This window comes from Setaria viridis, chromosome 5, assembly GCF_005286985.2.
Source record: "Setaria viridis chromosome 5, Setaria_viridis_v4.0, whole genome shotgun sequence".
Classification (NCBI taxonomy): Eukaryota; Viridiplantae; Streptophyta; class Magnoliopsida; order Poales; family Poaceae; genus Setaria; species Setaria viridis.
In genome coordinates, this window is record NC_048267.2 from 30670661 (window position 1) to 30698024 (window position 27364).

Below are 27364 nucleotides of genomic sequence, written 5' to 3' on the forward strand. Positions count from 1 at the left end.
AACCCACTTGCCAAGTTGCCAACGATAGTCCGCTACCAACGGAAAATATACGGAGAGCAAGTTGCGCATTATTGGCGGTACGAAAAGAAGACGCGCCGGTTTGAAATTTTATACGGTGCTCCCCATTCATGTCAAACGTAACGTAACGTAACGATGGATTATTCAGCTGTTGCCCTCTGCCGACTGCCCACTCTAGCGCCATCGACGTAGCTGGAATATTAAGCTACGGTGATGGAGGGTACCAGATGCTGCGTGCCTGCGTACAGCTACAGTTACCAAGTTGTGTGATGCTGTGGCCGGATGCTACGAGGGAAGAAGAACAGCCAAAAATAGCTAATCGTGCAGAGTCACAGGAGACGGGCAGCAGCACAGAGGACTTGGCAGAGTTATCCTCGAGAAATCTACAACAGGCGGGGTTGGCCCAGCCATAAAGAACATGGGTGGGCTCCAAATAGCCCATACACGTGGCAAGACTCCAAAAGAAAACGCATGTTTTGGGCCACTCAAGCCCGTTTTGCCCGGGTGTGCCAGGCCAAGAACTTCGCACACAAACGGCCAGTTTCGCGCTCGCGTGCTGGCTGGACCAGAGTTCGTTCAGGTGGGCTAGGGAGGTTGGACCTCTAGTTTCGACCGAATCACGCTTGCCACACATCTAAAAAAACATACGGCCCAAAGAAAAAATCGCTTGGTTAGCGGCGATACGCGCGTCCTTCCCCTACTTTTTTTTTTAGCTTTTTTTTTATCGTTTCAAAATATAGACCCTGTACTCATCGCGCCGAGGAAACACGTCTCATCGCCGAGGTCTTGGCGAGGCGTCGGATGTGGCCCCGACATGGACAAGGCCTCGACGCCATTGATCTTGGCGTCGAGTTGTTACCGTAGCTCTTGGCGTTTGAAATGAAACAAGTATAATTGTTTTGAGGAACATGCGACAACTACACTACGGTTCAGCTAGTTAGGACGCGCGCATTTAAGTCAAAGGCCTGAATTCGAACACGAGCGCCAAATTTTTTTTCTACATTTTTTAAGCCCATTGAGATACATTTTTTGCGCAGTCCGCAGCGAGCGATTCGTTTTCCGCCCGTGTTTGCTCTTGCTGTCCGGGACCGGCCCCTCGCTTGCGATTCAGTTGGGCAGGGTCAATGCACACGTCGCTGATTTCTTTCTTGGCAGCTTGCTCGTCCACCCTGGCTCATCGTGACAGCCTCTAATCAAAGTAATCACGCTGAATCTTTTTTTGCGTAGCAAAAATGTAGCAAAAAATTGTATCTCAATGAGCTTACAAAAATGTAGCAAAAAAGATTCAGTGTTGGGTTCAAACTAAGCCTTTGGCTTTAGACACGCACATTCTAACCAGTTGAACCGCAGTGTAGTTGTTGCATGCTCCTCGGAACAATTATACTTATTTCATTTCAAACGCCCGGTAACAGCTCGGCACCAAGATCTATGGCGATGAGGCCTTGTCCACGTCGACGCCACATCCAACGCCTCGCCAAGACCTCGGGAATGGCGTTGAAACGTGTTTCCTCTGTGCCAACAGTCATGGGTTTATATTTTAAAAGGATACCTCGAGGGACGTATTTGTGAGTATCTAAGAAAAGCTAAAAAATAAAAAATTCGGGCGTCCTTCCCGCATCCCTCCCTCACCATGCGACCAAGTGACCAACGCCGCGACCGCAGCCCAGCAGCCATGATTGCCCGTGGCCGTAGCAATGTTCCAAGTAGCGGCTATAGCGGTATGGCTGTTTTTACCACTATAGGCGCTATTGCTACTATAGCGCTAAATAGCGTTGCGATAGCGAAATAGCGTATACGCGACTCGTCCACGGATTCCGGCGCTCGTGCGAGGCCGCCGCCACGAGCCCACGACGGCCTGTGCCAGTTTGCCCCACGAGAGAGACCCAAGCCCAAAGCCCGTGTGAGAATCCGCAGAAGAACATCGCCTGCTCCAGGCCACGAGCCGTTCTAGAAAGATCCCCAGCTCTCGCACCACGGCGGCCACTCGGCGCGGAACGGTCAACACGCGACAAGGCATCTCCGCCTGCGCCTTGCAGAGTTGCAGGTGTCCGTTGGCGTAGCGACAGACACGGAGGCGACCGTTCGCGCGCAGGCCGAAACCCTGGCGGGGCCCAGCCCAACCAGTCCGGCCGGATACCTCGCGTGGGCGGAAAGCTAGCGACGCGCGCCCCCGGATCCACGCCCTCCTCCACCCGCCGACGGGATCCAACGGCACCCGATCCCTGCGTCCATCCAAAGCTAACCCATATACATACACGGGCCGCACCCGCACCGCGCTCCCCGAAAAAAGCAAAAGAGAAACGCGTTTCCCCCGTTATAAAAGCCTCCGCCGCGGCCCCTCTCCATCCAGGTCCATCGAAGACGCTCCTCGACTTCACAAGTCCGTTTCGAACTCTCTAGACGCCTCTCTCGTCTTCGTCGCCGCCCCGTTCGGCCGTTCCCCATCCCCAAACCCGCGTTCCCCTCTCGCGCGTCGCGGAAATGGTGAGCACGTTCGCCCACGGTCTAACGAGTATCCGCTCGGTGTTCTCCGACGGAGATCCTGAGGTATTCTGGTTAGGAGCCAGGTCGTCTGATTGATCTGTGTGTGTTTTTGTTTTGTGGTCTTTTCCAGGCGTTGCCGAATCAGCAGGTTGTGGATTACCCCAGCTTCAAGCTCGTCATCGTTGGCGACGGTGGAACTGGTGATTTTCTCCGTCCTTTCCTCCGCCTTACATGATTTTTGATTATTCGTTCCGGGACATTGGGAGGTGTGGCCTCTGATCCGTGCGGCTCGGTTTCCGCGAGATCCGGCGAACCGGGTAACGATTTTTCTCCGGCTGGAGGCGCATGTGAATGGGTGGGTCGTAAGGTGATTTGGGGTTCAAGCGTCTTTAGGTTTTAGATGGTGGGGAATCGTTAGATTTCAGCACATGCGGAGATCTATTTTATTGTCGTCAGGCATTGATGCTAAGAAGTTCTCCCTTGGCAGTTAGTATTTCACTAATACTAATCTTATGCCAACTATTATCTTCTATGTTAATCAAGGACCTGCTTAACACCGCTGAACTCTCTGTACAAAGAACTGTTAGGTTGCTCTGTTTCTAACATTTTTTTAGTGTCCTAAATAAAAACTTGCCAATTGGTATTTGAGTACTTACTATGTAGTATAAAAAAGGCATGAGGTTCCGGAATAAAAATGGAAAGTTCTGGTTGATGGTGGGCAAAGTGTTTGTGTTTTGATCCAGAGTGTATGAAAACGGAAAGTTGTGGTGGATTGTGCATCTTATCAAAAACTAGTAATAAACTAGATTTTTTTCAATCTGAAAGAAGTTTTCCTTTGTGAACTTACACTAGTGTTGTGGTGGATGACATTTTCCTGCTGGTATAAGGTATGGACGTATGCCTATGTGATCAGAAATCTATGGTCAATCTTGAGTGCTCAGGTGCACTGGATGCTGACTGCTGACACGCTACTAAGGTTTTCGATCCTAGTGTGATGGCCCTCCTCTCAATGGTTGCAATTTTCAAATGTTTCTTACATTCCTTGACTTGTTGTATTCCACTTCTGTATTTATCTATAAAATGTTGCCAAACATGTGCCTTTGTTTTAATTTATTTAAGTGCCTTTCCGCCATTGTTGTTAATGTCTCATTGCTTTATGTTTCCTGCAGGGAAAACCACATTTGTGAAAAGGCATCTTACTGGGGAGTTTGAGAAGAAATATGAGCGTAAGTGTCATACCATGGTTCTGTTCTAGTTATTTGCTTGCAGAAGATCAGACTTGCTCATACCAATTTGGTTGTTATTCATTGCAGCCACCATTGGTGTTGAAGTTCACCCACTGGATTTTAGCACCAACTGTGGTAAAATCCGCTTCTATTGCTGGGACACTGCTGGGCAAGAAAAGTTTGGTGGTCTCAGAGATGGCTACTAGTAAGTGATTAATACATATTTCATCAAGTTTATCTGGGTTAGAAGTTGATTGAAAGTGAGATAGTGTTCGTGCATATCATGTGAAGCTTTGTGTGACATCATTCCTTGTTTTATGAAATTATATGTTTGTAACAATGAATTTTGTAGTAGTTTCAGCATGCCAATACTCATTGTTGATTGAAAATGAGATAGTGTTCATACATATAAAGCATGTGAATCTTTGTGTGACTCCATTCCTTGTTTTATGAGATTATCTTTACATAATATATTTGTAGCTGTTCCAGCCTGCAAATACTCATTATGAAGACTAGAGCATTCAACCACATGTAGTCAGACATTCTTCTGTTTTGGTCGCAGTTTTGGCATATAATGCATTTTTCTCATATTCTTCTGCAAATATGGCAAGATTGGAATGCTGATTTATGGATGGTTTTCTAGTTTGTATATTTGTGTGTACAGTTGCACATTAGTGTCCCACACATTGAGATCCACAGCTCGTGGGTTAGGATTCAGGTAGCCAATAGCATGTGCTGATTTCTTTGTCGAATACAAAATTTCCGAAATGTCTTAATGGTATATTATGTTTTGATTTTTTTCCTGTTGGTAATTTTCGAATCTTAACCAATCTTCTGTTATTGGTGTGATGTTTATTGAGTTTTGGTTCATGTTTCGTTGGGCTTGTCTAACATTAATTAAATTTCAACGGTCCTGCAGTATCCATGGCCAGTGTGCCATCATCATGTTTGATGTCACTTCAAGGCTGACATACAAGAATGTACCAACATGGCACAGGGACTTGTGCAGGTTAGTTTATCAGTATAATTTATTTGAATGAGTTTATTTTTCAGTATAAAATTCAGTAAGGTTATGCATTGATTATGTTGGGAGCTTTGCTAAATATTTGATTTTTTGATTGCAGGGTGTGTGAGAACATTCCCATTGTCCTCTGTGGTAACAAGGTTGACGTGAAGAACAGGCAAGTCAAAGCCAAGCAAGTTACATTCCACAGGAAGAAGAACTTGCAGTACTATGAGATTTCTGCCAAGAGCAATTACAACTTTGAGAAGCCCTTCCTTTACCTCGCTAGGAAGCTGGCAGGGTAATTAGATACTTGATCACCTCTCCACTTGCTTTTATTTTGTTGTCTTCCTCATATATGTAATAACCAGCTCTTTGGCCTTGCTAACTTGTTACTGGTGAATATATATTTAGGGACCAGAACCTTCACTTTGTCGAGGCTGTTGCTCTGAAGCCACCAGAAGTGCAGATTGATATGGCCATGCAACAACAGTGAGTGCTTTGATCTCTTTATTTGATATCCAGCAACAGCAGAAAATTCACTAGATTTTCAAATGTTGTCCTGAAACTAGTATACAAATCCTAATGGTAGGATTTGGAGGAGAGTTTTATGTGGAAAAACACAAGAGCAATTTTGGCCTGCATTTCTAATGTCATTTCCCCGCATGATCGCAGGCATGAAGCTGAGCTTGCTGCGGCCGCCGCGCAACCCCTGCCAGATGACGATGATGACCTGATCGAGTAGATAATATCATGGCCCTTGTCGATGATGTGCGAGTGAACTTTTTATAAGAACCCATAGTGGTTCATCCTTAGATTTTAGGAAGCTGGATGTTCTCTTGATGTATCTGATGAGAATGAGTTATGAAATTTCTATCCGATGTTGCCGAGGTTTGTTGGTGACTGGACCAGCTCCTTTCGAGTAATACAGTTCTGTCGTCACATATTTGTGCGTGCGATTTTGTGCCTTCCTGTTGCTCTTCTGAATTGCGATCTTAAAAACCGTGGCAGAAAACGCAAAAGGGATGAGCAGAGTGAAAAGCCATGTGTGCTGTTTGGCGGAGTGTGATATCCTTGGTAGTACGTAAATAGTGTGATACTGCTGATTGAGTTTCCTCTATGCGCTAAAAGCTAAATCTCGCAGTAAAATGTGCATCGCCATACCGATCGCTGGTCCTCGGTCTTGTACAGTTCCAGAAAGATTACCCTTTGTGCCATGCAAGGGAAAACTTTGGAGAAAATTCCATATTCGATGCCGAAGAAATGAGGGGTTCCTTCCCTGATCTTCGAAAATTTGAACTTCCCTATTTGACACTAGTCCCAAATTTGGTTCCTAAAATGACACTACCGTGGGAGATGGGACGCGTCTGGGAGGATGAGATCGCAAGATGCAGGCACGAGAGGACGGCGAGCGCCAGCAAGGCGGGCGAGGTGGTACGGTGCCAAAGGCCATGGCTGGATCAAGCGGTGCCTGTTGACTGGCGAGGAGGATTAGCAAGCGAGGTTGTCAGTTGTCACGCGCACCAGCACCCTTCGCTCTCTCGCCGTCCATAACCGTTGTCGCCGCGACGCCGCCGCTGTGCAGCTTCGACGGCAGGAGCCGCACCCTCCATCGACTGCGCATCCCCTGAGCGCATTTTGGGGCCATGCCTACCTGGCCTGCTTGTGCTGCTATTGCATGCCTGGGCTGGATCGAATTCGCGAGAGGGAGAGCGCGAGGAGGCAGACACCGGGGGTACCAGGGTAGGAACGTTTTTGTTCGTTCATTCAACACACATAACCAGGGGCATTTTGGTCAACACGTGTCAAAACAAGGGTTAACGGAAATTACTAACAGAATTGACAGGAGTGTCATTTTAGGAATACAATTCACACATGGTGTCAAATAAGGAAGTTCAAACTTTTAAGGATCAAGGAAAGAATCACTCATTTTTTCAGTGTCAAAAGGGAATTTTCTCAAAGCTTTGGTACCCCTACCCTAGATGACTCATGATGGTATAAACGGAAGAAATGTGCCTTTACAGGAGCCAACCCATGTTTGGTAAAATTTTTCAGCAAAATCCCGTTTCCTCATAACATAAAATTATCATCAAACGGTGGCATGGTGCTTCTTTCTTCTACTTTCGGCCTTCTCCCTCTCGCCATGGTGGCATGGTGCCCAAAGGCCAAAGCAAGTCCCCAATCCCCACAGGAGCCACGGGAGCAAGTCTATCATTACTCTAACCCTTCCCGTTAGACATCTTTCATCATCCTCAACGGTGATGTCCCTGCCACGTACTGGACACGTATGTTTGCTACGAACTGGCGGTCCAACTAATTGGAGTAGTAAACAATTGCACCCCTCTAAAGCCTCAAGATCCTTCTTTCAAAAAAAAAAGAAGCCTCAAGATCCCCAATCCTAAATCACCATCCTTAACTCCTCAAAATCTCCAAATTCATTGCAGTCTCATCAGCATTAAAAAGGTGGGTGAACATTGGTTGGAAGAAAAATATTTCGTAGTAGAGCAGAGTAGCCGGACACGGTATATAGCAAATAAAAAAATATTTTTTCCGTTCCAATTTATAAAAGTTATTCCAGTTTTCTTGAAGAGTTTAAATGTCAGGCGCCGAAAAGCAGTGAGGTCGCCAGTCAGAGGGTCCCACCAGTCAGTTTCCAAGATCAGGCCCAAAGGGTCGGCAAGACGGCAAGCGGACGTGGGGGAACGGAACTCTCCAGTTTCGCCCCGAACGATAAAACGCCGCAAGGGGGGGTGTTGGGGGATTTGGCCCTGTCCTCCGCGCGATTCAGCCCAGCGAACGCTGGCCTGAAGTCGGAGACAGTCTCTTCGATTCCCCCCCGTCCCCGGTGGAATTGGAGCTGCGATGGAGGAGCAGTTCATCCTCCGCGTGCCGCCGTCCGTGGCGGAGCGGATCGAGCGCCTCATGAACGAATCCGCCGCCTCCTCCTCCAACCCTGACGACGCCTCCCTCGACCTCTCCTTCTCAGGTCAGCGGCGCCCCCCGTCTCTCTTCCTCGAATCTCGAATCCCTCGAATTCAACTGTATCCGTGGGAAAACAACCTACCGTGTCGTGCACTAGGCTGGCAGCTTCGTTGAGAACTACGATCCATGGATTCGCTTCTGGGATTACATGCCCGTAGGCTGTTAGACGGAACGCGCAAGTCTGGTCAGGTGCGCTGGGGGCTTCCATGGAGCCGTGCGGGAAGGCGTGAGGGTGTAAATCGGCGGTAGGCTTCTAGGCTGGTAGCTTTGGGTCCAGATTGCCACCGCGTGCGGGGTGTCGGTCTTGGGTGTGCTGGGTTCCTGCCCTGAGAATGCTTAGCACCACTAACTGTTCCGTTCTTCGCACTAGATGGAACCGGCCCTGTGGTGCATAATTAGCATATGGAGATCACACAGTACCATGTGCCCCTGCTGCTAGGTGGCTTAGGTTACGAGGAATTTTATTTTTCTTGCTCCAGATTATGCGTTGATATGTTGAAGTGTGATGTTAGCGTATTGTTCAATTGGTGTTGGATTTATTAACTTCCCATGGATCAGCTTGCACATGCATTTAAGAGATTGTTCATTTGGAATTTTCCCAAAGAGCCTAGGGACGTTCTTCAGTCCATCAGAGTAGTAGGGTCAGTATGAGTATAATTAACGACCAAAGCGAAGCAAAACATTCCAAGTTTTCCATTCTGATCTGAGCCAACTGTTCTGCCATCCAATTGCTTTACTTGGCACATATGCTTCATGTAGCACAATCTCTGATCTAGATGAAATCATGAAATAACTTGATTGCTAGAAATAACTAAGGTCAATAAATGTACAACTCCAAAGGGGTGAACCCATCTCACAGTGGCCATGCTAAGCGCTTATTAAAAAAGTTTTACCTTGGACACAAGTAATATGATTCATTTGATACGACATTCACTTTGTGCATTGGTGCTCATTCAGTGATGGAACAACACTACAGTCCCTCTTATTTCTGAGCATGCAACTTGAACTAGATTATACTAGATGTTTCTTCAAAAACTGAACTTTGGAACTTTTGTCACCTTGTGGATTGATGATATATTTCTTCCTACAGAGGATGGAAGAAATGGTACATTTATGATTGACAATGAAAGGTTTCCTGCATCTCTCTTGGATTTACCTGCGGTGGTGGAGTCATACAAGACTTATGATGACTCTGTACTAATTAAAACTGCTGATATTGGTCAGGTAAAAGTGCACGTTTACTGTATGTCGCCTGCCATATCTTAAAATCATCTGATGAAACACAGATTGAAACAGATGATTATGGTAAGAGAAGAAAATGACCCTGCTCCAGAGGGAGTTGAATACAAGCATGGGCTTACTCCTCCAATGAGGGATGCACGCAGACGCCGTTTCCGCAGAGAACCAGACTTGAATGTATTAAAATCAATTGCCCTCTAGCACTGTTCATTGTCCAGGTTTTATGTTCATGGACCTTTTTTAGGCAGAACCATGATTCTTTCTTACACAATTTTGCAGGCAGAGCTGGTTAACCAAGTTGAGAAGCATCTCATCAATATTATGCATGGAGTATCTGTCAGTATCCTTTTGGTTGGTTTGATTTGCTAAATGGTAGCATGTATTGTGGTCTAGCAGCTGAATAAAATGGTGCATAATTTCTTTTGTTCGTAGGCTTTCTCACTATTTTTTTTGTACTAACGATAGTTGACAAATGGTTCTTCTACATTGAGTTCCCTCCCTCTTTGACAAGGATAATTATGTCATTCTTTGAATCTTGCCATTATTGTAGTTTCATACAGATGTTTGAAGGCTATGCTGCACCACCAGTTTTACCTCTGAATTGGATTTTTAAATTGACATCCATCAAGATTATTTACATTCATAATAAAAATGTCGTAGTTGTATTGACCACTAGTTTTTATGACTGCGTGTGGTTAGGTTGAAGGACTCTGTCATATATACATCAAAGGATGTTACTCTGTTATATCTATCAGTCAATATGCATTGTTCCTTAACTCGTCAATAGACCAGAATGCCAGTGTAATAGGAGGTGAGGAAGGTGGTGAGCGTAAGAAACCTCCAGTAGCCCGTGCACCCAAGCAGCCTGATGTTCAAGAGCCAGCTGCAAATGGCGAGGAAGCTGAACCTGAGAGAAGCGACTCGGAAGAGTCTGATAACTGAAGTGGACCTGAATAGTGCAGCAGCAGTGGCCCAAATGACCCAGGTTTAACTTTGCATTTTAAATCAGAGTGTATATCTGTAACAATGATGGCTGTTGTCTAATGTATGTTGTGGACTATTATCATAAAATTTTTCTTAGACTTCAGCATGTTGTTTACTATTGTAGTGCCAGATGCAGCTGTGTGCTTGAGTGGACTCATTCGCACGCAGGACGTACTGTTCCTACTAGGCCAGGTAGTAGCAGTTTCCGTCTGATATTTATCATAAGATTACTTGTTGATAGGAACCCCCTCCACCTCTTTATACAGAAGGTTATATATTGGGATTTATAAATACCGTAAGACAGTTGAAAGAAAACATTAGGACTGCATCTGTCCTTTGTTCAATTCTGTGGAGTATCACATCTGTGGTTAAGCAATGACCACCTTCAGTTTATATTTTCTGTGATTGAGTTACCTTCACCTGGACTTGGTCTAGGCTGAGAAGTCAGATTAATGTTCAACTACTTAAAAAAAAAACCTTCCAGTTGGTTAGTATCTTGTGACACAGTTCTCCTTTATGTACGTATATGTAAGGAGCATATTACTCTTATGCGTTGACCTGAACATATAGTAAAAGTAGAATAATATCTGTGCAGCTGAATGGGTCTACAATAGAAACAAATGTGTGAATATTTCTAAAAGTTATGAAGTATATGGATAAGATTCATCGTAGCACTCGAATAACCCCCAAGGATTGTAAATGTTACACGAAATTGATATTTTAGACTACAGGCACGCCTTGGTTAGCGTCGTGTTGCCAGCCTCAGTTTTAGTAGACTAGGCTAAGATTTGACTCCATTGAGAGTATCAGAGTACACAAACGTAAGATGTAAACTTACTCTGTCATTACCTGTCATTTTGGTATACTTGTTTTGTCTATAGGAGATTCTTTATAGCTTCACAATATGCCACTCGTGTTAGCTTATATAAGTAGGAAGTAGCTTTCCCATGACGGCTATATATACCTCATGCATTGAGAAATTTAGGCACATTTCTCTCCCAAGTTGGTTGCAAAATGTGTATACTTATTGAGACTACCTAGTCAGATTAAGCCTCTCTATTACTGCAGGAAGCAACAGCATTTTCAAGAAGGTTGGTAGTCAGATTAAACTTAAACCTTCGCACTTCTATTCATGCCATAGACGACATTAGACGATTGTTTTCACACACCCCGTTGCGAGGGATCAGAAAAGCTTGTTTCTTGTGATTGTCCTCCTCAAAACTGAGGCCGTAAGTTGAAGAGTTGAGCCGCCATTCATGTAACTGCTTCTTTTTCGAGTGCACAGGGCATGCGTATACATGACTCTGGGGGTGTTTGAATACGAGGGGTTAAACTTTAGCAGGGTCACATCGGATGTTCGGATGCTAATTAGAAGGACTAAACATGAGCTAATTATAAAACTAATTGCACAGATGGAGTCTAATTCGCGAGATGAATCTATTAAGGCTAATTAATCCATCATTAGCAAATAGTTAGTGTAGCATCACATTGTCAAATCATGGTCTAATTAGGCTTCATAGGTTCGTCTCGCGAATTAAACTCCATCTGTGCAACTAGTTTTGTAATTAGACTATATTTAATACTCCTAATTAGTATCCAAACATCCGATATGACAGGTGCTAAAGTTTAGCATGGTGTTCCAAACACCTCCAGAGTTGTTGTTGCTCCTCCTCGAGATCGAGGATGCTGCAGAGTTGTTGCTCCTCGAGATCGAGGATGCTGCTGTGCCTTTGCCTCTGCCTTGTGCAAGATATTGAAGTGGCTTTCACATCCCTTGTTGGTTGTCGTCTTTATCATTTTCATTTTGATTCTTCTTGGTTCTGGTATTTTTAGCTTAAGTTCCAAGATTGCTCTTGAATCTGTGTGCTACGCTGCCATTGCTTGCCTATACACTTTCACCCAATCGAATCGGAAGGAAAGGGCTCTTTCCGGAATATTTCTTTCGCTGCTTGCAGCAGTCATCGTCTTATCAGCTGCCAGTGCCAAGCGCAGCAATGCTACCGTAGCTATCATGACCTTCTGCAATCTCCTGGCTCTAACGGTATACTGCATATGGAAGCTTCGTTCTCATGGCGCAGCTGCAGAGGTTGATGCCGACGCGCCACTTGAACTGCCGGTGCTGAGAGAAGAAACAGGGTGTAGTAATCCGGTGCAGCAGACCACGTTCCACATCGAGGAGCTGCCGCGGAAGTTCTCGTACGACGAGATCCGAGCCGTGACCGGAGACTTCGGGACCATGTTGGGGCGCGGCGGCTCCGGCGAAGTCTTCCGAGGCCTCCTCGACGACGGCACGCTGGTCGCCGTCAAGCGGATCACCAGCGACAAGCCCGTCGGCGAGGCTGTCTTCCTGAGAGAGGTCTCCATCGTCGCAAGCGTGCACCACCGCAGCCTGGTGCGCCTCCTCGGGTACTGCCTCCTGCGCGGGGGCGGCAGCCAGTACCTGGTCTACCCGTTCTTGGAGCACGGGTCGCTGGACTGGTGGCTGTTCAACGGCGAGGAGCGGCGGCGCCTCCTGCCGTGGCCGGCGCGGCGGCGCATCGCCGTCGACGTCGCCAGGGCGCTCGCGTACCTCCACCACGAGTGCCACCGGCAGATCCTCCACCTCGACGTCAAGCCAGCCAACATCCTCCTTGCCGGCGGCCTCCGGGCGCACGTGTCGGACTTCGGCATCTCCATGTCCATCGCGCAGGACATGACCAGCGTCGACAACCGCGGGAGGGGCACGCCCGGGTACATGACGCCGTTGATATCTCTCTGCAGGATGTCCGTCAAGTTCGACGTGTACAGCTACGGCATGACGGTCCTTGAGCTCGTCAGCGGGCGCAGGAGCTTCGCGAGCGGCGAGGACTTGTCCTCGGAGACGCCAAACTACTTCGCGCGCGTCGTGCGGGAGAAGATGGCACGGGGCGCGCTCATGGAGGTGGTGGACGCGGCCATGGCGCGCGCGGACGAGGGGGAGGTGGAGGCAGTGGTGAAGGTGGCGCTCTGCTGCGTCCAGCACAGGCAGGAGCTGAGGCCGAGCATGCATTCTCGAAGGTCGTGTCGTGGTCGGTCCGCCGCTGGAGTCCGCCACGGCGTAGCCGAGTCCGATCCAACTCATCCCAAAATCGTGTAGAAAAGTAAATTCAAATCCCTGCATCGTTGGTTCTCCCAAATCCCTCCGAGAAAAAGTTCCTACGACATGGCCGCCGCCACCGCCGCCTCGCGATCTCGCCATCCTCCAGCTGCCTTCTCGGCGGCGCCGGCGATCGGCGCAGACTGGGAGATGTTCGATTCCACCATCCTCATGGGAGATGTCGCCGATCCCGCCACTGTCTGCGCTGCGAGCAATGGCGGGGACGTCGCGTCTCCCTCCGTCTTGCCGAGCCACCGGCCTCCTCCTACGTCGAGATGCTCATCGATGCCGAGCTCTACGACGACCCCACGGTGCTGGCCGCGGACGGGGACCTCCTCCTCATCCACACGGTCGTCGCCATCCGCGACCCGCCGCCCTTCTACCAGGACAACTTCTTCGTGCACAGGGCGCACCCGGTGACGCCGTCGCTGCGGCTTCTCCCCCAGTTCGGCGACTGGGCTGCCCACGCCCGGCACACGGGCATTTCCTGCCTCGGCGGGGAGTTCGTCGTGGCGGCCTTCCATTCGAGCATCGTCCGCGGCGAGGAAGGCGCGAGCTGGGACGAGGTGGGCGTGCTCTCGCGGTTCTCGTCTTCCACGGAGCAATGGGAGGTCAAGGAGCTCCCGATCCCCTTCGATTCGGACAGAGGCTGTATCCCCTTACATGGACCACCGACAAGGTGTTCTCCTTCCGTGGATTCATGTGCTGGGTCGATTACCACCACGGCATCCTGTACTGCGACGTCTTCTCCGATCTTCCCGAGCTCCGGTTCGTGCAGCTCCCCGGGATCGAGATCTGGGATGACTCGCATGACTACTCCTATGGCCGCCAGATGCCCGTGGCGTACAAGACTGTTGAGGTCAGCAATGGCGTTATCAAGTTTGTGGATGTGGACAATGGCCAGTTTGGTGTGAAGAAAAGCTCTGGTTTTTGCATCACCTCTTGGACTCTGAGGACTCCGGAGTTGGAGTGGGAGAAGGACGGCGACGTGCTCCAAGTCGATGATCTCTGGTCCCTCGAGGAATTCCGTGATTCGCCTCTGCCGCGCTGGGTGCCAGAGTTCCCTGTTGTGAGCAAGCACGACTCTGATGTTGTCCATTTCGTGCTGCGGGGGCCTCGCTCTGGTGCAAAGGCTTGGGTGATTTCGGTGGGTACGAGGCAGAAGCTGCTGAAGTCCTATATGCCTTACAAGAATGATTACACTAATTTATGGAAAGAGGAGGAGGATTTAGATCTTACAAGCTTGTTTTTCGATACGCCCTTTATCTGCTCTGATCTCTACAAAGATCATGGAATGTCGGTTGGGCAGATGGCAGGACTTGCTGCAACAACCTGAACGACAATGTAATGCTCTATATGAAACTGGCCAGTTGTTGTAATATGTACTGTGATTGTTGCTTATATGTATGATGCTGGAGCAGATGGCAAGATGGAAAGATGGTTGCTTATATGTATGTTGGTTGTCCTAGTTGTGAAGTGTGATACGCAAGTATGCAAACTTTGGCTCCCTGTGGCAATGCCTCTGCATGTAAAGTAGGGCTCCTTGTGGCAATGCCCAGTTATGTACTGCAAACTATTGTTTTGTTTTTTTTTCTCACGATTGCAATACAATGTAACCTTTTTCCTCAGCTCCTGCAAAAAGTGTCACTCATGTTTTGATTGGATATTTTTCTAAAAACTTTAAGATATAATTAATAATATGCATGTAATCCTTTCATCGAATTATAATGTATTGATAAGATTCAATTCAATACTCTAGACATGATAGTCCTTAAAAAGTTTATTGGAACTCTTTTATATTTCTTCAAGCAGCAGTGTATATAGACATAGGCTAAAGATTTTACTCTACTTAGATATGAGCAAATATAAGATAAAAGGTTGGTTGTGATTATACAATACATGTCTGTATACGCCAGCTTCATCTTTCGTCCATCGTCAGCACCTCAAAGTTTCACTTCCTGTTGAGCTCCCCTTCCAAAATGTAGATTGTTTTGACTTTATTAGATACATAAATTTTGCTTGCATCTGCAATATATAGTAAAATCTATGTATCTAGAAAAGCTAAAACGACCTACATTTTTGAACGGAGGGAGTACTACTGAACAGAGTAACGTTGACATCTTCTGCTGAGCTAGTAACAAATATTACTTCTTCTCGTCGAGGGTGTATATGGACAATGGACTGATGCTACCTGGTCAGATTATAGCCTAGTGCCCAAGTGACAGTTTTTTACTGAAAGAATCAACAGCACACGTCGAGGGTGACGCGCAATTTATTGACCTTCCCCGTCTAGCTAGCATTGACATTAGCCGATTGTTCAGCCTGTAGCCTTTGCCTCTTCTTACTTTCTATGTCCTCTTCCCTTATTCGTTTGCGAGTGTACACACATGTCAAGTCCACATGATTCTAGTGCTGCTCCTCCTCGAGGTCGACGATGCTGCTGTTCCGGTGCCGCTGCGTTGTGCTGCAAGATAGTCAAGGTCCTTCTACATGTAGCAATCATAGGTATCCTATTCGGCATGGTTGCTCCTGGTTTCGTTGAATCCATCAACAGCTCCGGTGGAATCATTGCTCTCGAATCAGTAACCTACGCTTTCATCGCTTGCCTGTACATCTACAACTCGTCGGACCGGAGGGAGAGGATCATTTCGGGAATATTTCTCGGTGTGGTTGCTCTAGTGATCGTCGCGGCAGCTCCCAGTCCCAAGGGCAAGAGTGCTCCCGCGACGGTCATCGCCGGCTGCAATCTCGTGGCTCTGTTGGTATACTGCATCTGGAAGATTTGTGGGCTCGTGCAGGCTTGTCGCCGGCGACGCACTCGTGCTGCTGATGCGGAGGCGCCACTCGCGCCGGTACAGAAAGAAGAAGACGCAGCAGCAGCAGCAGGGTGTGGTGCGAGTACTCCCGTGCTGCAGCCGACCACGTTCCACATCGAGGACCTGCCAAGGAAGTTCTCTTACGACGATATCCGTGCCATGACCGGAGACTTCGGTACCGTGGTGGGGCGCGGCGGCTCCGGTGAAGTGTTCCGAGGCCTCCTCGACGACGGCATGGCGGTCGCCGTCAAGCGGATCACCAGCGACAAGCCCGTCGGCGAGCAAGATTTCCTGCGAGAGATATCCATCGTGGCGAACGTGCACCAACGCAGCCTGGTGCGCCTCCTGGGATACTGCCTCCCGCGCGGGGTCGCCGGCCACGGCCAGTACCTGGTCTACCCGTTCTTCGAGCACGGCTCGCTGGACTGGTGGCTGTTCGGCGGCGAGGAGCGGCGGTGCCTCCTGCCGTGGCCGACGCGGCGCCGCATCGCGGTCGACGTCGCCAGGGCACTCGCGTACCTCCACCACGAGTGCCACCGACAGATATTGCACCTCGACATCAAGCCGGCCAACATCCTCCTCGATGGCGGCCTCCGGGGGCACGTGTCGGACTTCGGCATCTCCATGTCCATCGCCCAGGACATGACCAGCGTCGACACCCGCGGCAGGGGCACGCTCGGGTACATGGCGCCGGAGATATGGGTCAGCTCGCTGTCCGCCAAGTCCGACGTGTACAGCTACGGCGTGACTCTCCTCGAGCTCGTCAGCGGGCGCAAAGGTTTCGAGGCCGGCAGAGACTCGTCGGAGACGCCGGACCTCTTCGCGCGCGTCGTGAGGGAGAAGGCGGCGCGTGGGGAGCTCATGGAGGTGGTGGACGCGGCCATGGCGGACGTGGACGAGGGGGAGGTGGAGGCGGTGGTGAAGGTGGCGCTCTGCTGCGTCCAGCACAGGCGTGATGTGAGGCCCAGCATGCTAACGGTTGTGGACATGCTCGAAGGCCGTGTCGCCGTCGATCTCCCGCTGGAGAGCTGACTATCTGTGGTGGATTTCATGGAGCCACTTTCCTCGCCAGCCGCGATCGAACGGTGACGTGACAATCAGGCCTCTTAATTTCAAAATTTATATTTTAGAAGTTTCAATTCAAGTATGTATTTATGTTTTTTAATACATGTAGCTTGACTTATGATTTTTCGATTCACAGAGTAGTAGAGTACCTTATCTAAGTATTGGACTTAAAGAAAGAGGCTGTCAACTGGGCTGAACTTTACTTAACCAAAAAAAGGGAGCGTCTATACAATACTTTTAAGCGTTTCAGGTCCAAATTTTTTATTTTTAAGCCATCTGACTTAAGTTTGACAACTTTGATAAGTCGATACTAATTAAGTCGTTGTTGATGTCCTCTGAAACAATTTTCAAACTATAACATACACACCACTTTGGAAAAAATGTGTTTGCAAAGTTTGACACTGAGAGATGACTGATTACTCGATGCCACCTAATCGTTGCCATGGCCCATGGTTTTACATGGTGTTCCCTCCCTCTTTTGACAAAAGCTAATGTTGCTAATCTTTCAAGTTTGTCATTATGTATAGGGGTTTCATACAGATGTTTAAATACCTAGAACTGCAACACTTGTTATGCCTTTTTCTAAAAGCCACTTGTTATGCATTTGAATTGGAGGTTTAGCATCCCAGTCCATCAAAGGTTGTTACTTATATTTTTATAATGATCTAGGTTTAACATCATGGTCCATGGATGGACCATGATCATCTGCATTACAGAGGGGAACAGTATGCTGTCTTAGGCAGTAGTAGCCTATAAAATGGCGCAGCAAGATAGTAATTGTTTTTTCTAGTAGAAATACTGTGCGAGCTTTGCTGTTCGTGGTGATAGGTCCCCCTAGGCCTAGCAATATATTTGGTCTCATTTTTCATTCTTTATCTGCTAAGATACTAAGAACCCCTCAACCTCTTCATACAGAGAGTAGCTGAGAGTAGGTGTGACCTCATTTCACATGTTGACAGAATCCATAACACAGTTGAAAGAAAACCTTAGGAGTACATTTCTGTCGTTTGTTTAATTTAATTCTCTGTGGTTTGAGTACCACATTCGTGGGAATACAACCATCATATTCAGTTTTATGTTCGGTGGTTGAGTACCACATCTGGACTAGGTCTGGGCAGAAGACTTACATTAGTAACTGAACATTATTACAAAAAACACATGTATGAGAAGTAATTCGAAATATACATTTCCATTGGTTAGTATCTTGTAGCATAGTTCTCATTTACATACATACACGCACGTATAAAATGATGGAATGCACCTTTTTCTTATTAGTTTTCTCTCCACTCGTGTTTGGCAACTCCTTGCCTATGGAACGGTAATACTACAGAATGACGTCCGGAATCTTAAAAAAAAATCTTAAAAAAATTGGACGGCTCGACATATGTTGCAATAGTTAATCATCGATGTTGCAACTATTATTTCTGCATGTTTCGCAGTGAATGTTGCATGAAACATAGTGTTCATGTTGCGACGGGAATTTTCTATCCCAGAGTCGAACGATGTAGTCATTTTTTCGCATATTTTTCAATGGTGCAATTATAGATTTTCGATGTTGCATATGTTTTGTTTTGATGTTGCAACAGAGCGTGCAATGAAAAAATTTGTATCGGATGTCCGTACAAGTAAAAAAAAGTATGATTATTTTGAAAAGAAACGCAAAAAAGTATGATTTTTTAAAATACTTAGACCTAGTGAAAATGAATTTGCACTAATTTGATGTTCGTATCATACTAGTACCTCATAATATCGTACCCTCTTGCTCTTAACATTCAATGAGAATGAGAGCGTGTTATGGTTGTCGGCAACATGACCACGTGTAACATCAACAATTACAAAAGCATTTATGCTCAATATTTTTCGAGGGTATTTATGACTCAATATAGGACCAGGTCTTGGCGGAAGAGTCAGATTGGAGTAGCACAAAGGAAATCTCCAATTGGGTACAAGTACAATTGGCTCATCAACTGCTCTAAACACCAGGTCCTACAAGCAATCGAAATGGAATTATCAATTGGATCGGATGGTAGCACATCGTTTTCGATTCATAAAGGAAAAAAATCGCTCGGCTGCTTGTTTTTTCCCGGAAGTCCTTATATGTGTATGGACAATGGGCATACTATATAGTATCAGATTTGCTCAACCTATTTTTATTGACTTCGTACCCTACAATAATACCAGTGAGGTATATAAATAGATGACTAAGGTCTAATTATACTGAAGGGACTACTGATCCCAGAGACCCCTATCTTTCGTTAGCATCCACTACAGATTACAGAGGCTTTCAGAAAGTATTGATTTTCCAAAAGTTGCTGTAAGGTTTCAATAGTTAGTGCACAATATCAGAAGCCATTGATGTTTTGCGATTTTTATGTTAGGTTCAGACTTGTTAGCGGTTTTCTGAAATTTTTGAAATAGGTTCCAAAAATCGTTCCCATCATTCATAAATAATGGTGAGGGGGTAGTAAACACACTTATATCATATATATAAAGCATCTATTTAATTTTACTAAAATACATGAACACGATTTTCTTTCGGTGTTCTAAAGGAGATAACTCTAAATGTTCTTGTTCATAATAAGAAAATATAAAGAGGAAGAGAGGAAACCCTCTAGATTCTAGAATTTTTATTGCGTTTTTTTTGCACTATGTTCACAAAAGAAAAGGATGTTTTTCATATTATCTCGGTTGTCTACTAAACAATTAGAGATCGCTTTCTTTTGACCTCAGCTTATACTAAAGCAGATTGTTCCTTTGACCCCTTCAGCTCACGCTGCTGCTTTCTTACCACCCCACTCGTTTGCAACATGTGTCTACCGATTGAGGCTACCTGGTCAGACTGTAGCCAGTACACGTCAAGTTTAAAGACGAGAACCACTGATCCCGTCTATGTACAGCACTAGTTGACGTTCTTCTCTAACCAGAGGCCAGCAGCTTAAGAGCTCTGCATTTCCCGTCGTTGCAGCGTGCATCTTCAATTTCTTCCATTTGTTTTCCCTTTTGCGAGTGCCCAGCCATGTCAGGCCCGGATGACTCCGCCGCAGCTCCTCCTCAACCTCAAGGCTGCTGCTGCGCCTGTGCCTCTGCGTTGTGGAAGATAGTGAAGTTCATTTTACATGTAGCCATTGTGCTCACCTTACTCGTTCTGATCACTCCTGGAATTTTTCATAGCTTCGGTACAACGATCGCTCTTCAATCAGTGTCCTACGCTATCCTTGCTTGCCTATACATCTGCACCGCGTCCGATCGGGCGGAGAGGATTGTCTCCGGCGTATTTCTTGGTATCCTTGCTGTCGTGATCCTCGCGGCAGCTCCCAGTGTGAAGGGAAGGAGGACTGCTCCCGTGGAATCCAAGTCCCCTCCCGTGCATGTCATGTACTACTGCGACCTCGTGGCTCTGTTGGTATACTGCATCTGGAAGATTTGCAGACTCGTGCAGGCCTGTCTCCGGCGCCTCCGTGTTAGTGGCAAAGCTCCAGTTCCTGATCCGGAGGCGCCACTTGCGACGACGCTGATGAAATCGGAAGCAGCCTGCACTGCTCCCGTGCAGCTCCTCATCGAGGACCTGCCGCGGAAGTTCTCGTACGACGAGATCCGGGCCGTGACCGGGGACTTCGGGGACGTGGTTGGGCGCGGCGGCTCCGCCGAGGTGTTCCGAGGCGTCCTCGACGACGGCACGGCGGTCGCCGTCAAGCGGATGACCAGCTACAAGCCGGTCGGCGAGGAGGACTTCCTGAGGGAGATCTCCATCGTGGCGAACGTGCACCAGCGCAGCCTGGTGCGGCTCCTGGGGTACTGCCTGCTGCAAGGTGGGCCGGGCGAGGCCCACGGGCAGTACCTGGTCTACCCGTTCTTCGAGAACGGGTCGCTGGACTGGTGGCTCTTCGGCGGCGAGGAGCGGCGGCGCCTCTTGCCGTGGCCGGCGCGGCGGCGCATCGCCGTCGACGTCGCCAGGGCGCTCGCGTACCTCCACCACGAGTGCCACCGCCAGATCCTGCACCTGGACATCAAGCCGGCTAACATCCTCCTCGACGGCGGCCTCCGGGCACACGTGTCGGACTTCGGCATCTCCATGTCCATCGCCCAGGACATGACCAGCGTCGACACCTGCGGGAGGGGCACGCCCGGGTACATGGCGCCCGAGATCTGGTTCAGCTCGCTGTCCGCCAAGTCCGACGTGTACAGCTACGGCATGACTCTCCTCGAGCTCGTCGGCGGGCGCAGGGGATACCAGGCCGGCAGGGACTCGTCCGAGACGCCGGACCTGTTGGCGCGCGTCGTGCGGGAGAAGATGGCGCGGGGCAAGCTCATGGAGGTGGTGGACGCGGCCATGGCGAACGTGGACGAGGGAGAGGTGGAGGCGGTGGTGAGGGTGGCGCTCTGCTGCGTCCAGCACCAGCGGGAGCTCAGGCCCAGCATGGTAACGGTTGTGGAAATGCTCGAAGGGCGTGTCGCCGCCGATCTGCCGCCGGAGAGCAGTCCGTTGCCCGCCGTGGAGTTCACGGAGCCTCTTTCCTCGCCAGGCGCGCAAAACGGTGGCACTAGCAATAACGTCCCTTCATTTCAATAGTTTGTATTTCGAAATTTCACTTCAAATGGAGTAATTCTTTTAACACAAATTGAGCTTGACTCTACGGGTTCCATCTTTCTTTTTTAGGAGTTCCTAACCGTTTAAGTGAAAACATGTTTGTGTATGTATTATTGTCTGTCACAGCAAGCAACGTGTTCGTTCGTATGGCAGCCAGTATCTATATATAGTCTAAGAAAACGGAATTCGGCCCTTGGGCCTCAAATGGGCCGAAGTTCTTTTTACAAGCCATATAGATTCTGGCAGGAAAATGTGGGTGCCAATTTCTGACGTTGGTCAATAATGGTTTGAACTAACACTATTCACGTCCACTCTCCATCAATCGGACGACAGGTACAACCTAAACAAGTGAAAAAAACTTTCAAGAACCCGTGGCATGAACCCAGCAAACTTAAAACAAGCAACAGACTAAACATGCGAGTCTCGCAATGGCACAGAACAAATCGGCTTACTACAGGTTATACTATGCTTACCATGACTCCATGAGGATGCAAAATTAGCAGTTTTATTTTTGAGAGGGAGCTAGACGAGTCAATGCCACAAAAATCTACAACGTTACCGAGTTCTCCAAGGCTCTTATTTCTTTTTAGCGGGACAAGTTAACAGCAATAAGTTGTAAACATGCAAACACTTAACAAGTGCTAGTTCACGGAAGCTCAATACAAGTATACACAACCCACTCACTGAAATGGAGGTCTTCACGTTTCTCCTAGGTAAGCACCAGTTTCTTTTATAGCACTACTGAGGTAATCAGTGGCGCATCATGTTTGGTCTCAGATGCATACTAGCATATAATATATGCAAGAATTACTTTCCGCTCTATTCACCACCTGTAGACCACAGTGTGCAAAAATTATGCATGAAAACAAGATTACTTCGACATCACAGAATTAAGCCAACCTTCGTTTTTTGTTACCATTCCTCCTGAGTTCCTGATCCCCCAAAGTATTTTAGGATCAAAACACTCAATTCCGAACATACAACAGCTAGCAAGACACCACCACCAATACAAAAGGCAACTTTACCACAAAGGGTTATCCAATGAAAACCCCCAATATATATAGAAGATCTGTAGTAACTATGACAAGGTGCCTTGAAGTCCAGTCCAAGCCACCAGCATTTGGGACTAAGGCATGACCAATGCTAGGAACAGAAAGCAGCTTGATCAACACAATAGGCTATTGATGTAAAACCAGGCATCGCCTTTAGCTTTTGGGGCTTGGTCCTTCAGTTTGACCACGCTCATGGTTCCTGCAATCGAAGAGGGTAAACATTATGTTCCAAGATAAAGATTAAAAAAAAGCTTTTGATGCCAGCATATGCCTTGTATACTTCAATGAAGACATTAGAACATCGTCCTCACCATCTAAAATATAAGACCATAAACATGTGCTTCGTATTCACTAGCCCCTTCTAATCAATTAAAACAAATCCAATTTGAATATCAAAAGCCAAGTTAACTAGATTAATTAGCTCAGATCTCTCAAGTCAGTAAGCAGATAGCATGACCGGACAAGTTTGAGCAACTAAAAGACAAGATAAAAATTTGGATGCTCTTTAAAAAGGTTATGCCTCATATACTCCAATGCATTATACGCCTACGCCCTAACTTTGGCTGTACATGTGACGTCCATATTAGTATCTGCTCCATCTACTTAAATCAGGAAGCATATAACACAATGTCATAAATTCTGAGCAGAAAATGAGAGACTAAATTCAAGCCTAGTATTTTGATGAGAAATCACTAATACATTAAGCACTCCCTATGAATAATTCCCTATGCGCATGTTTAAAAGCTCAGGAAAAGAGAGTATACTCTGCTATTGATACAACAAATTTAAAGTTAATTTAATTCACACAACTAAAATGAAAGCATGCCACTTAGACATTCTTATTACTTGCTATCACAACTACTTTGTACACATAGGCACTGAGAAAGACCAAACAGCATTTCTCGAGAATGTCAACAAAAACTGAGTCTGAGACATGAGATCGAATTGGTGCCTCAGACATGTAATAAGTACGCAACAGATAGTACAAACAATGCCCTTGGCTACAAAATGTAACTAATTAGGAGTCTAGGAGAATTGGAAAAACAATGAAGCATCAGATAATATGTGAGATGAAGCTTCAGATAATACGCGAGATGAAGCATCAGATGATATGCAAGATGGATACTGCTACACCAATACAACTTTGGAGAAAAGGGCTCAGAAAACATGTGGTAGCATTAGCATAAACTGTGATAGAACATTTGGCAAAGGAAACTATATCCCCTGCATGTATCTTCAATTGCTTAAAAAGAAGTTGATGACATGCTATGCATCCTTGGAAAAAGAAAACAATACATATGTTTCTCAAATTGGCCGGCCCTGATCACAGTTTCTTTAAATAGTAACCAATCAAATACTCTTTAGAGATCAGAGTATACAAAAGAAACACATAAAACAGTGTGCTTCCATAGACCAGCCAACTTGGAAAGGAACCAGAATCTCTTTTCCTACATACAGTAAGTCGTGAAAAGAGAGAAAATTAAAACTTCAATAAGGGTTGTCATAAGACATAAGATACAACACCCCCAATTTGGTATGTTGGCAGACCTAATGGTATTATACACAACCATTAAATGTTATATATGATATAAATTTTCTGAAAAACAAAAGATAATAAGGTCCTAAACAACCAACAACAGCTCTAAATAACATGCAGTTCTCAAGATGTGTTTGTAGTTCAATTTGAACAGCACAAGAACAGGGGAATACAGTCAATCAGTACCCTCTATATTCATTCCAGGATTGATAAAGTGATAACCACCCAAATCTAGGCTATAGCTTCTTTTACCCTAAAAATGATTAAAATCCATTCTGCTCAATTATATAGAACAATTACGATGGTGAACTAATCAAGACAGCAAACCACTTTACTAGAATAACACCAATGCTTGGATGAAAGGTAAACGGACATGTTTGACAACCAATAAAAGGATACAATCACAGATAAGCATAGAAGTCAATATTGTTCTACAGTTTATTAATTGGTGCAGTTTTGTTTTGGCACCTAATTGTGCAGGAATTTTACTGTACTTGTACCATTACATGGATTCAGGCTAGTTTATGCAACAACCAAAATGGCCAGATAGTTTCGAGATGGCATTGCTCACAATAGCATCAAATCAGCCAGCCAATGCCTCTTGAGCATGATACTATCTAGCCTGAGCAAACTCATTTATCAGACCCTTTCAGCCTGTGTATCTTCAGCGAAGCATGACATAGGATAGTGAACAAAAAGAATGCATCATAAAGCACAAGTGCTTTGGGTGACATTAAGAAAACTCAGATCATCATATTCTACAATGTACCTCTAATAGGTGTGACTCCTGTCCAGTCACCCTTATCATCTATGGCTTGTTTGGAGCAAGTTGTATGCAACATAACACATTAAAGAAAACCACATACAACAAAGAATTTTCTGTTCCATAGCTCAGAAGACACATAAGCATGGTTGGAGGGCCATAATAAAACAGCCGATCCATTTTTCCTAAGCAGTACAATGGACAATATGCTACAATCCCAACCCAACTGAAGCAAGGGTTGTCTGGATCCACACAACCAAAAATTTCCAAGCTCGAGTTCATGTAATTTAGATGGACTGCAGCTAATCATTGACTATCAAGGCACCAACCAGAATTCAATAGATAAAATCCTAGATAGCATTGTACGTAGATGAACGTAGTACAGTTCTAAAATTCCAGAAACACTCAACTAACTATTGTAAATCCAGAGTTTTTCACAATGAAGGACAATCTTTCGTGCAGCTACATCATCGAAATCTGATCAATCATTCATGCAACATTGTATCCTGGAAGTATGTCACAGACAGCCATCATGGCTGACTGGCATTGGGAAAAGATTGCATTTTGGGGAAATTTGCTAAGATTGCTGAATTATAAATGCAATTCATGGTCTCCATGTGCGCAAAATGATGCTAAAGCACGCAATTAAAGAATACCAGACCGGCATAGCCACAAACATTACCTGCATTCGGGGCTCGGGGCAACCACGTCCGAATCAGCGGCGCGATGCTTGGCAACCACTCGGTCAAGCTCATCCAGCGTCGCGGCATCCGCCTTGCCCAGATCAACCTCGAGTTTCCCCCTCTTCTCCAGCTGGCACGCACCCCGCTCCTTCAGGAACCCGGCCACGGTCCGCTGCGCGGCCACCGGCAGCCCCTTCAGGTCGTCTCTGAACTTCAGCTTGCGCTCGGCGTCCGTCGGCGGTGGGGGCGGGAGCTCTGCTTGGATGGAGGCCCAGCCGTCCTCGAAGATCCCGGAGAGCTCGTCGGCGCTCTCGTACACGGGGTCGCCCGGGTTGTTGTAGGACTTGGCGTTGCTGAACGTCAGGCGGACGTCGGCGGCGAACGCGGGCGGGTCGGCGTAGCGGCGGCGCTCGAGGCGGCGGAGCACGGTGCCGAGGTCCATGGGGTCGGCGATGACGGTGTAGTAGTCGCGGAGGCGGAGGGCGCGCGCGTCCACGGGGGCCGCGAATATCCAGCCGTCCTCGTCCCGCAGCAGGCGGTCCAGGAGCGCGCGGCAGCGCCCGAACGCGCGGCTGAGATCGCGGCAGCGGCCCGCGCCGCCTCCGGAAGACGGGGCGTCCGTGTCCGCCGCCGCCCGCTGCCGCGGGTGCCTGGACTCGTCGAAAGAGTCAGGCGGCGGGCGCTTCATGTTTGGGCGAGGGAGATTTCCTCGGCCGCCTCCCGGCTCTAACTCTACCGGAGCTCCCCCCGCGCCGCTTCCAGAAGACGGAGCGTCCGTCCGCCGCCGCAGGTGCCTGGACTCGTCGAAAAATCCAGGCGGCGGGCGCTTGGGGCGCGACACCGGCGGGTTTTGCGGTTTCATGCTTGGGCGAGGGAGAATTCCTCGGCCGGCTCCCGACTCTAACCCTACCGGAGCTCCCCCCGCGCCGCCTCCGGAAGACGGAGCGTCCGTCCGCCGCCGCGGGTGGCTGGACTCGTCGAAAAAGCCAGGCGGCGGGCGCGTTGAGCGCGGCATCGGTGGGTTTTGGGCGTTTCAAGTTTGGGGGAAGGAGAATTTCACGGCCGACTCCCGAGTCTAACCCTACCGGACGCGGAACATCTGGCCGAAGGGGCAACCGGGCAAGTTCTACCGCCTTACCGAGAGCTTATCTGGCACGCAGCACGCTGATTGGTAACTTACTACATCGCCAGGTTTGACTTATTTCTACATTTGTGATCAATTTTTTACTGTTCACACAAGGATGCAATTCCTCCGAATTGGATATCATTATACACTAAAGGCTTCCAACTTTAGATGACTAAAATTTTGAAATGGTCCAGTCAACGGTGTGGAAATGATGCCGGAGATGAGGAGAAGTTTGAAACAAAGGTACCACCTGCTAATTGCATGGGGTGTTTGGATACGAATACTAAACTTTAGCAGGATCACATCGGATGTTCGGATGCTAATTAGGAGGATTAAATATAAGCTAATTATAAAATTAATTGCACAAATGGAGTCTAATTCGCGAGATGGATCTATTAAGCCTAATTAATCCATCATTAGCAAATGGTTAATGTAGCACCACATTGTCAAATCATGGACTAATTAGGCTTAATAGATTCGTCTCGCGAATTAGACTTCATCTGTGCAATTAGTTTTGTAATTAGACTATGTTTAGTATATCCAAACATCCGATGTGACAGGCGCTAGCACCTGCATCCAAACAGGCCCGTAACCTATATTAAGTGGCCAGTGGCCACTCAACTTTAACTACCTACCTGTAACTATATATTGTACCATTCACAAATAAATAGTGCCAAATGCAG

General features: G+C 47.2%; 6 protein-coding genes across 7 annotated transcripts; 5 read left to right on the top strand and 1 right to left on the bottom strand.

Moving 5' to 3' along the window:
* The first annotated feature begins 2334 nt into the window (after positions 1-2334).
* LOC117857018 (GTP-binding nuclear protein Ran-2) lies at positions 2335-5675 on the top strand. Its single transcript, XM_034739487.2, has 8 exons — positions 2335-2502; positions 2633-2702; positions 3672-3728; positions 3816-3933; positions 4648-4737; positions 4853-5032; positions 5146-5223; positions 5407-5675. Exons 1-8 carry the CDS (start codon positions 2500-2502, stop codon positions 5474-5476), a joined length of 666 nt encoding a protein of 221 aa, XP_034595378.1. The 5' UTR covers positions 2335-2499; the 3' UTR covers positions 5477-5675.
* A 1747-nt stretch (positions 5676-7422) lies between these two features.
* LOC117857019 (transcription initiation factor TFIID subunit 7) lies at positions 7423-10280 on the top strand. 2 transcript variants are annotated; one of them, XM_034739489.2, is made up of 6 exons: positions 7423-7717; positions 8804-8937; positions 9010-9129; positions 9232-9292; positions 9740-9937; positions 10061-10280. In XM_034739489.2, the coding sequence occupies exons 1-5, from the start codon at positions 7594-7596 to the stop codon at positions 9892-9894; spliced, it is 594 nt and encodes a 197-aa protein (XP_034595380.1). In that variant the 5' UTR covers positions 7423-7593; the 3' UTR covers positions 9895-9937; positions 10061-10280. The 2 variants fall into 2 exon arrangements, with proteins under 2 accessions (XP_034595380.1, XP_034595379.1); XM_034739488.2 differs by lacking the exon at positions 10061-10280 and having other exon boundaries at positions 7424-7717; positions 9740-10039.
* Positions 10281-11947: 1667 nt separating this feature from the next.
* LOC117856413 (probable receptor-like protein kinase At5g20050) lies at positions 11948-13051 on the top strand. Its single transcript, XM_034738787.1, has 2 exons — positions 11948-12379; positions 12530-13051. The coding sequence occupies exons 1-2, from the start codon at positions 11948-11950 to the stop codon at positions 13049-13051; spliced, it is 954 nt and encodes a 317-aa protein (XP_034594678.1).
* Positions 13052-13071: 20 nt separating this feature from the next.
* On the top strand, positions 13072-14643 carry LOC117854647 (uncharacterized). The gene has a single exon (XM_034736877.1). The coding sequence runs from the start codon at positions 13230-13232 to the stop codon at positions 14385-14387; it is 1158 nt and encodes a 385-aa protein (XP_034592768.1). The 5' UTR covers positions 13072-13229; the 3' UTR covers positions 14388-14643.
* A 927-nt stretch (positions 14644-15570) lies between these two features.
* On the top strand, positions 15571-16899 carry LOC117856414 (probable receptor-like protein kinase At5g20050). Its single transcript, XM_034738788.1, has one exon. It carries the CDS (start codon positions 15571-15573, stop codon positions 16897-16899), a length of 1329 nt encoding a protein of 442 aa, XP_034594679.1.
* A 5511-nt stretch (positions 16900-22410) lies between these two features.
* On the bottom strand, positions 22411-26682 carry LOC117854705 (transcription factor GTE4). The gene is made up of 2 exons (XM_034736931.2): positions 25555-26682; positions 22411-22771 (listed from the first exon to the last, which is right to left on the bottom strand). Exons 1-2 carry the CDS (start codon positions 26568-26570, stop codon positions 22726-22728), a joined length of 1062 nt encoding a protein of 353 aa, XP_034592822.1. The 5' UTR covers positions 26571-26682; the 3' UTR covers positions 22411-22725.
* Between the last annotated feature and the right edge of the window lie 682 nt (positions 26683-27364).

Bases quoted from the DNA above. Each gene is read 5' to 3' on its own strand.
- LOC117857018 (XM_034739487.2), top strand. The intron at 2,703-3,671 runs GTGATTTTCTCC...TGTTTCCTGCAG, and splicing joins CGTTGGCGACGGTGGAACTG to GGAAAACCACATTTGTGAAA. The intron at 3,934-4,647 runs GTAAGTGATTAA...ACGGTCCTGCAG, and splicing joins GGTCTCAGAGATGGCTACTA to TATCCATGGCCAGTGTGCCA.
- LOC117857019 (XM_034739489.2), top strand. From the start codon at position 7,594: ATGGAGGAGCAGTTCATCCTCCGCGTGCCGCCGTCCGTGGCGGAGCGG. The intron at 7,718-8,803 runs GTCAGCGGCGCC...TTCTTCCTACAG, and splicing joins CCTCGACCTCTCCTTCTCAG to AGGATGGAAGAAATGGTACA. The intron at 8,938-9,009 runs GTAAAAGTGCAC...AGATTGAAACAG, and splicing joins AAACTGCTGATATTGGTCAG to ATGATTATGGTAAGAGAAGA.
- LOC117856413 (XM_034738787.1), top strand. From the start codon at position 11,948: ATGACCTTCTGCAATCTCCTGGCTCTAACGGTATACTGCATATGGAAG. The intron at 12,380-12,529 runs GTCTACCCGTTC...TGCCACCGGCAG, and splicing joins GGGGCGGCAGCCAGTACCTG to ATCCTCCACCTCGACGTCAA.
- LOC117854647 (XM_034736877.1), top strand. From the start codon at position 13,230: ATGTCGCCGATCCCGCCACTGTCTGCGCTGCGAGCAATGGCGGGGACG.
- LOC117856414 (XM_034738788.1), top strand. From the start codon at position 15,571: ATGGTTGCTCCTGGTTTCGTTGAATCCATCAACAGCTCCGGTGGAATC.
- LOC117854705 (XM_034736931.2), bottom strand. From the start codon at position 26,570: ATGCCGCGCTCAACGCGCCCGCCGCCTGGCTTTTTCGACGAGTCCAGC. The intron at 22,772-25,554 runs GTAATGTTTGTG...CTTCGATTGCAG, and splicing joins GCCCCGAGCCCCGAATGCAG to GAACCATGAGCGTGGTCAAA.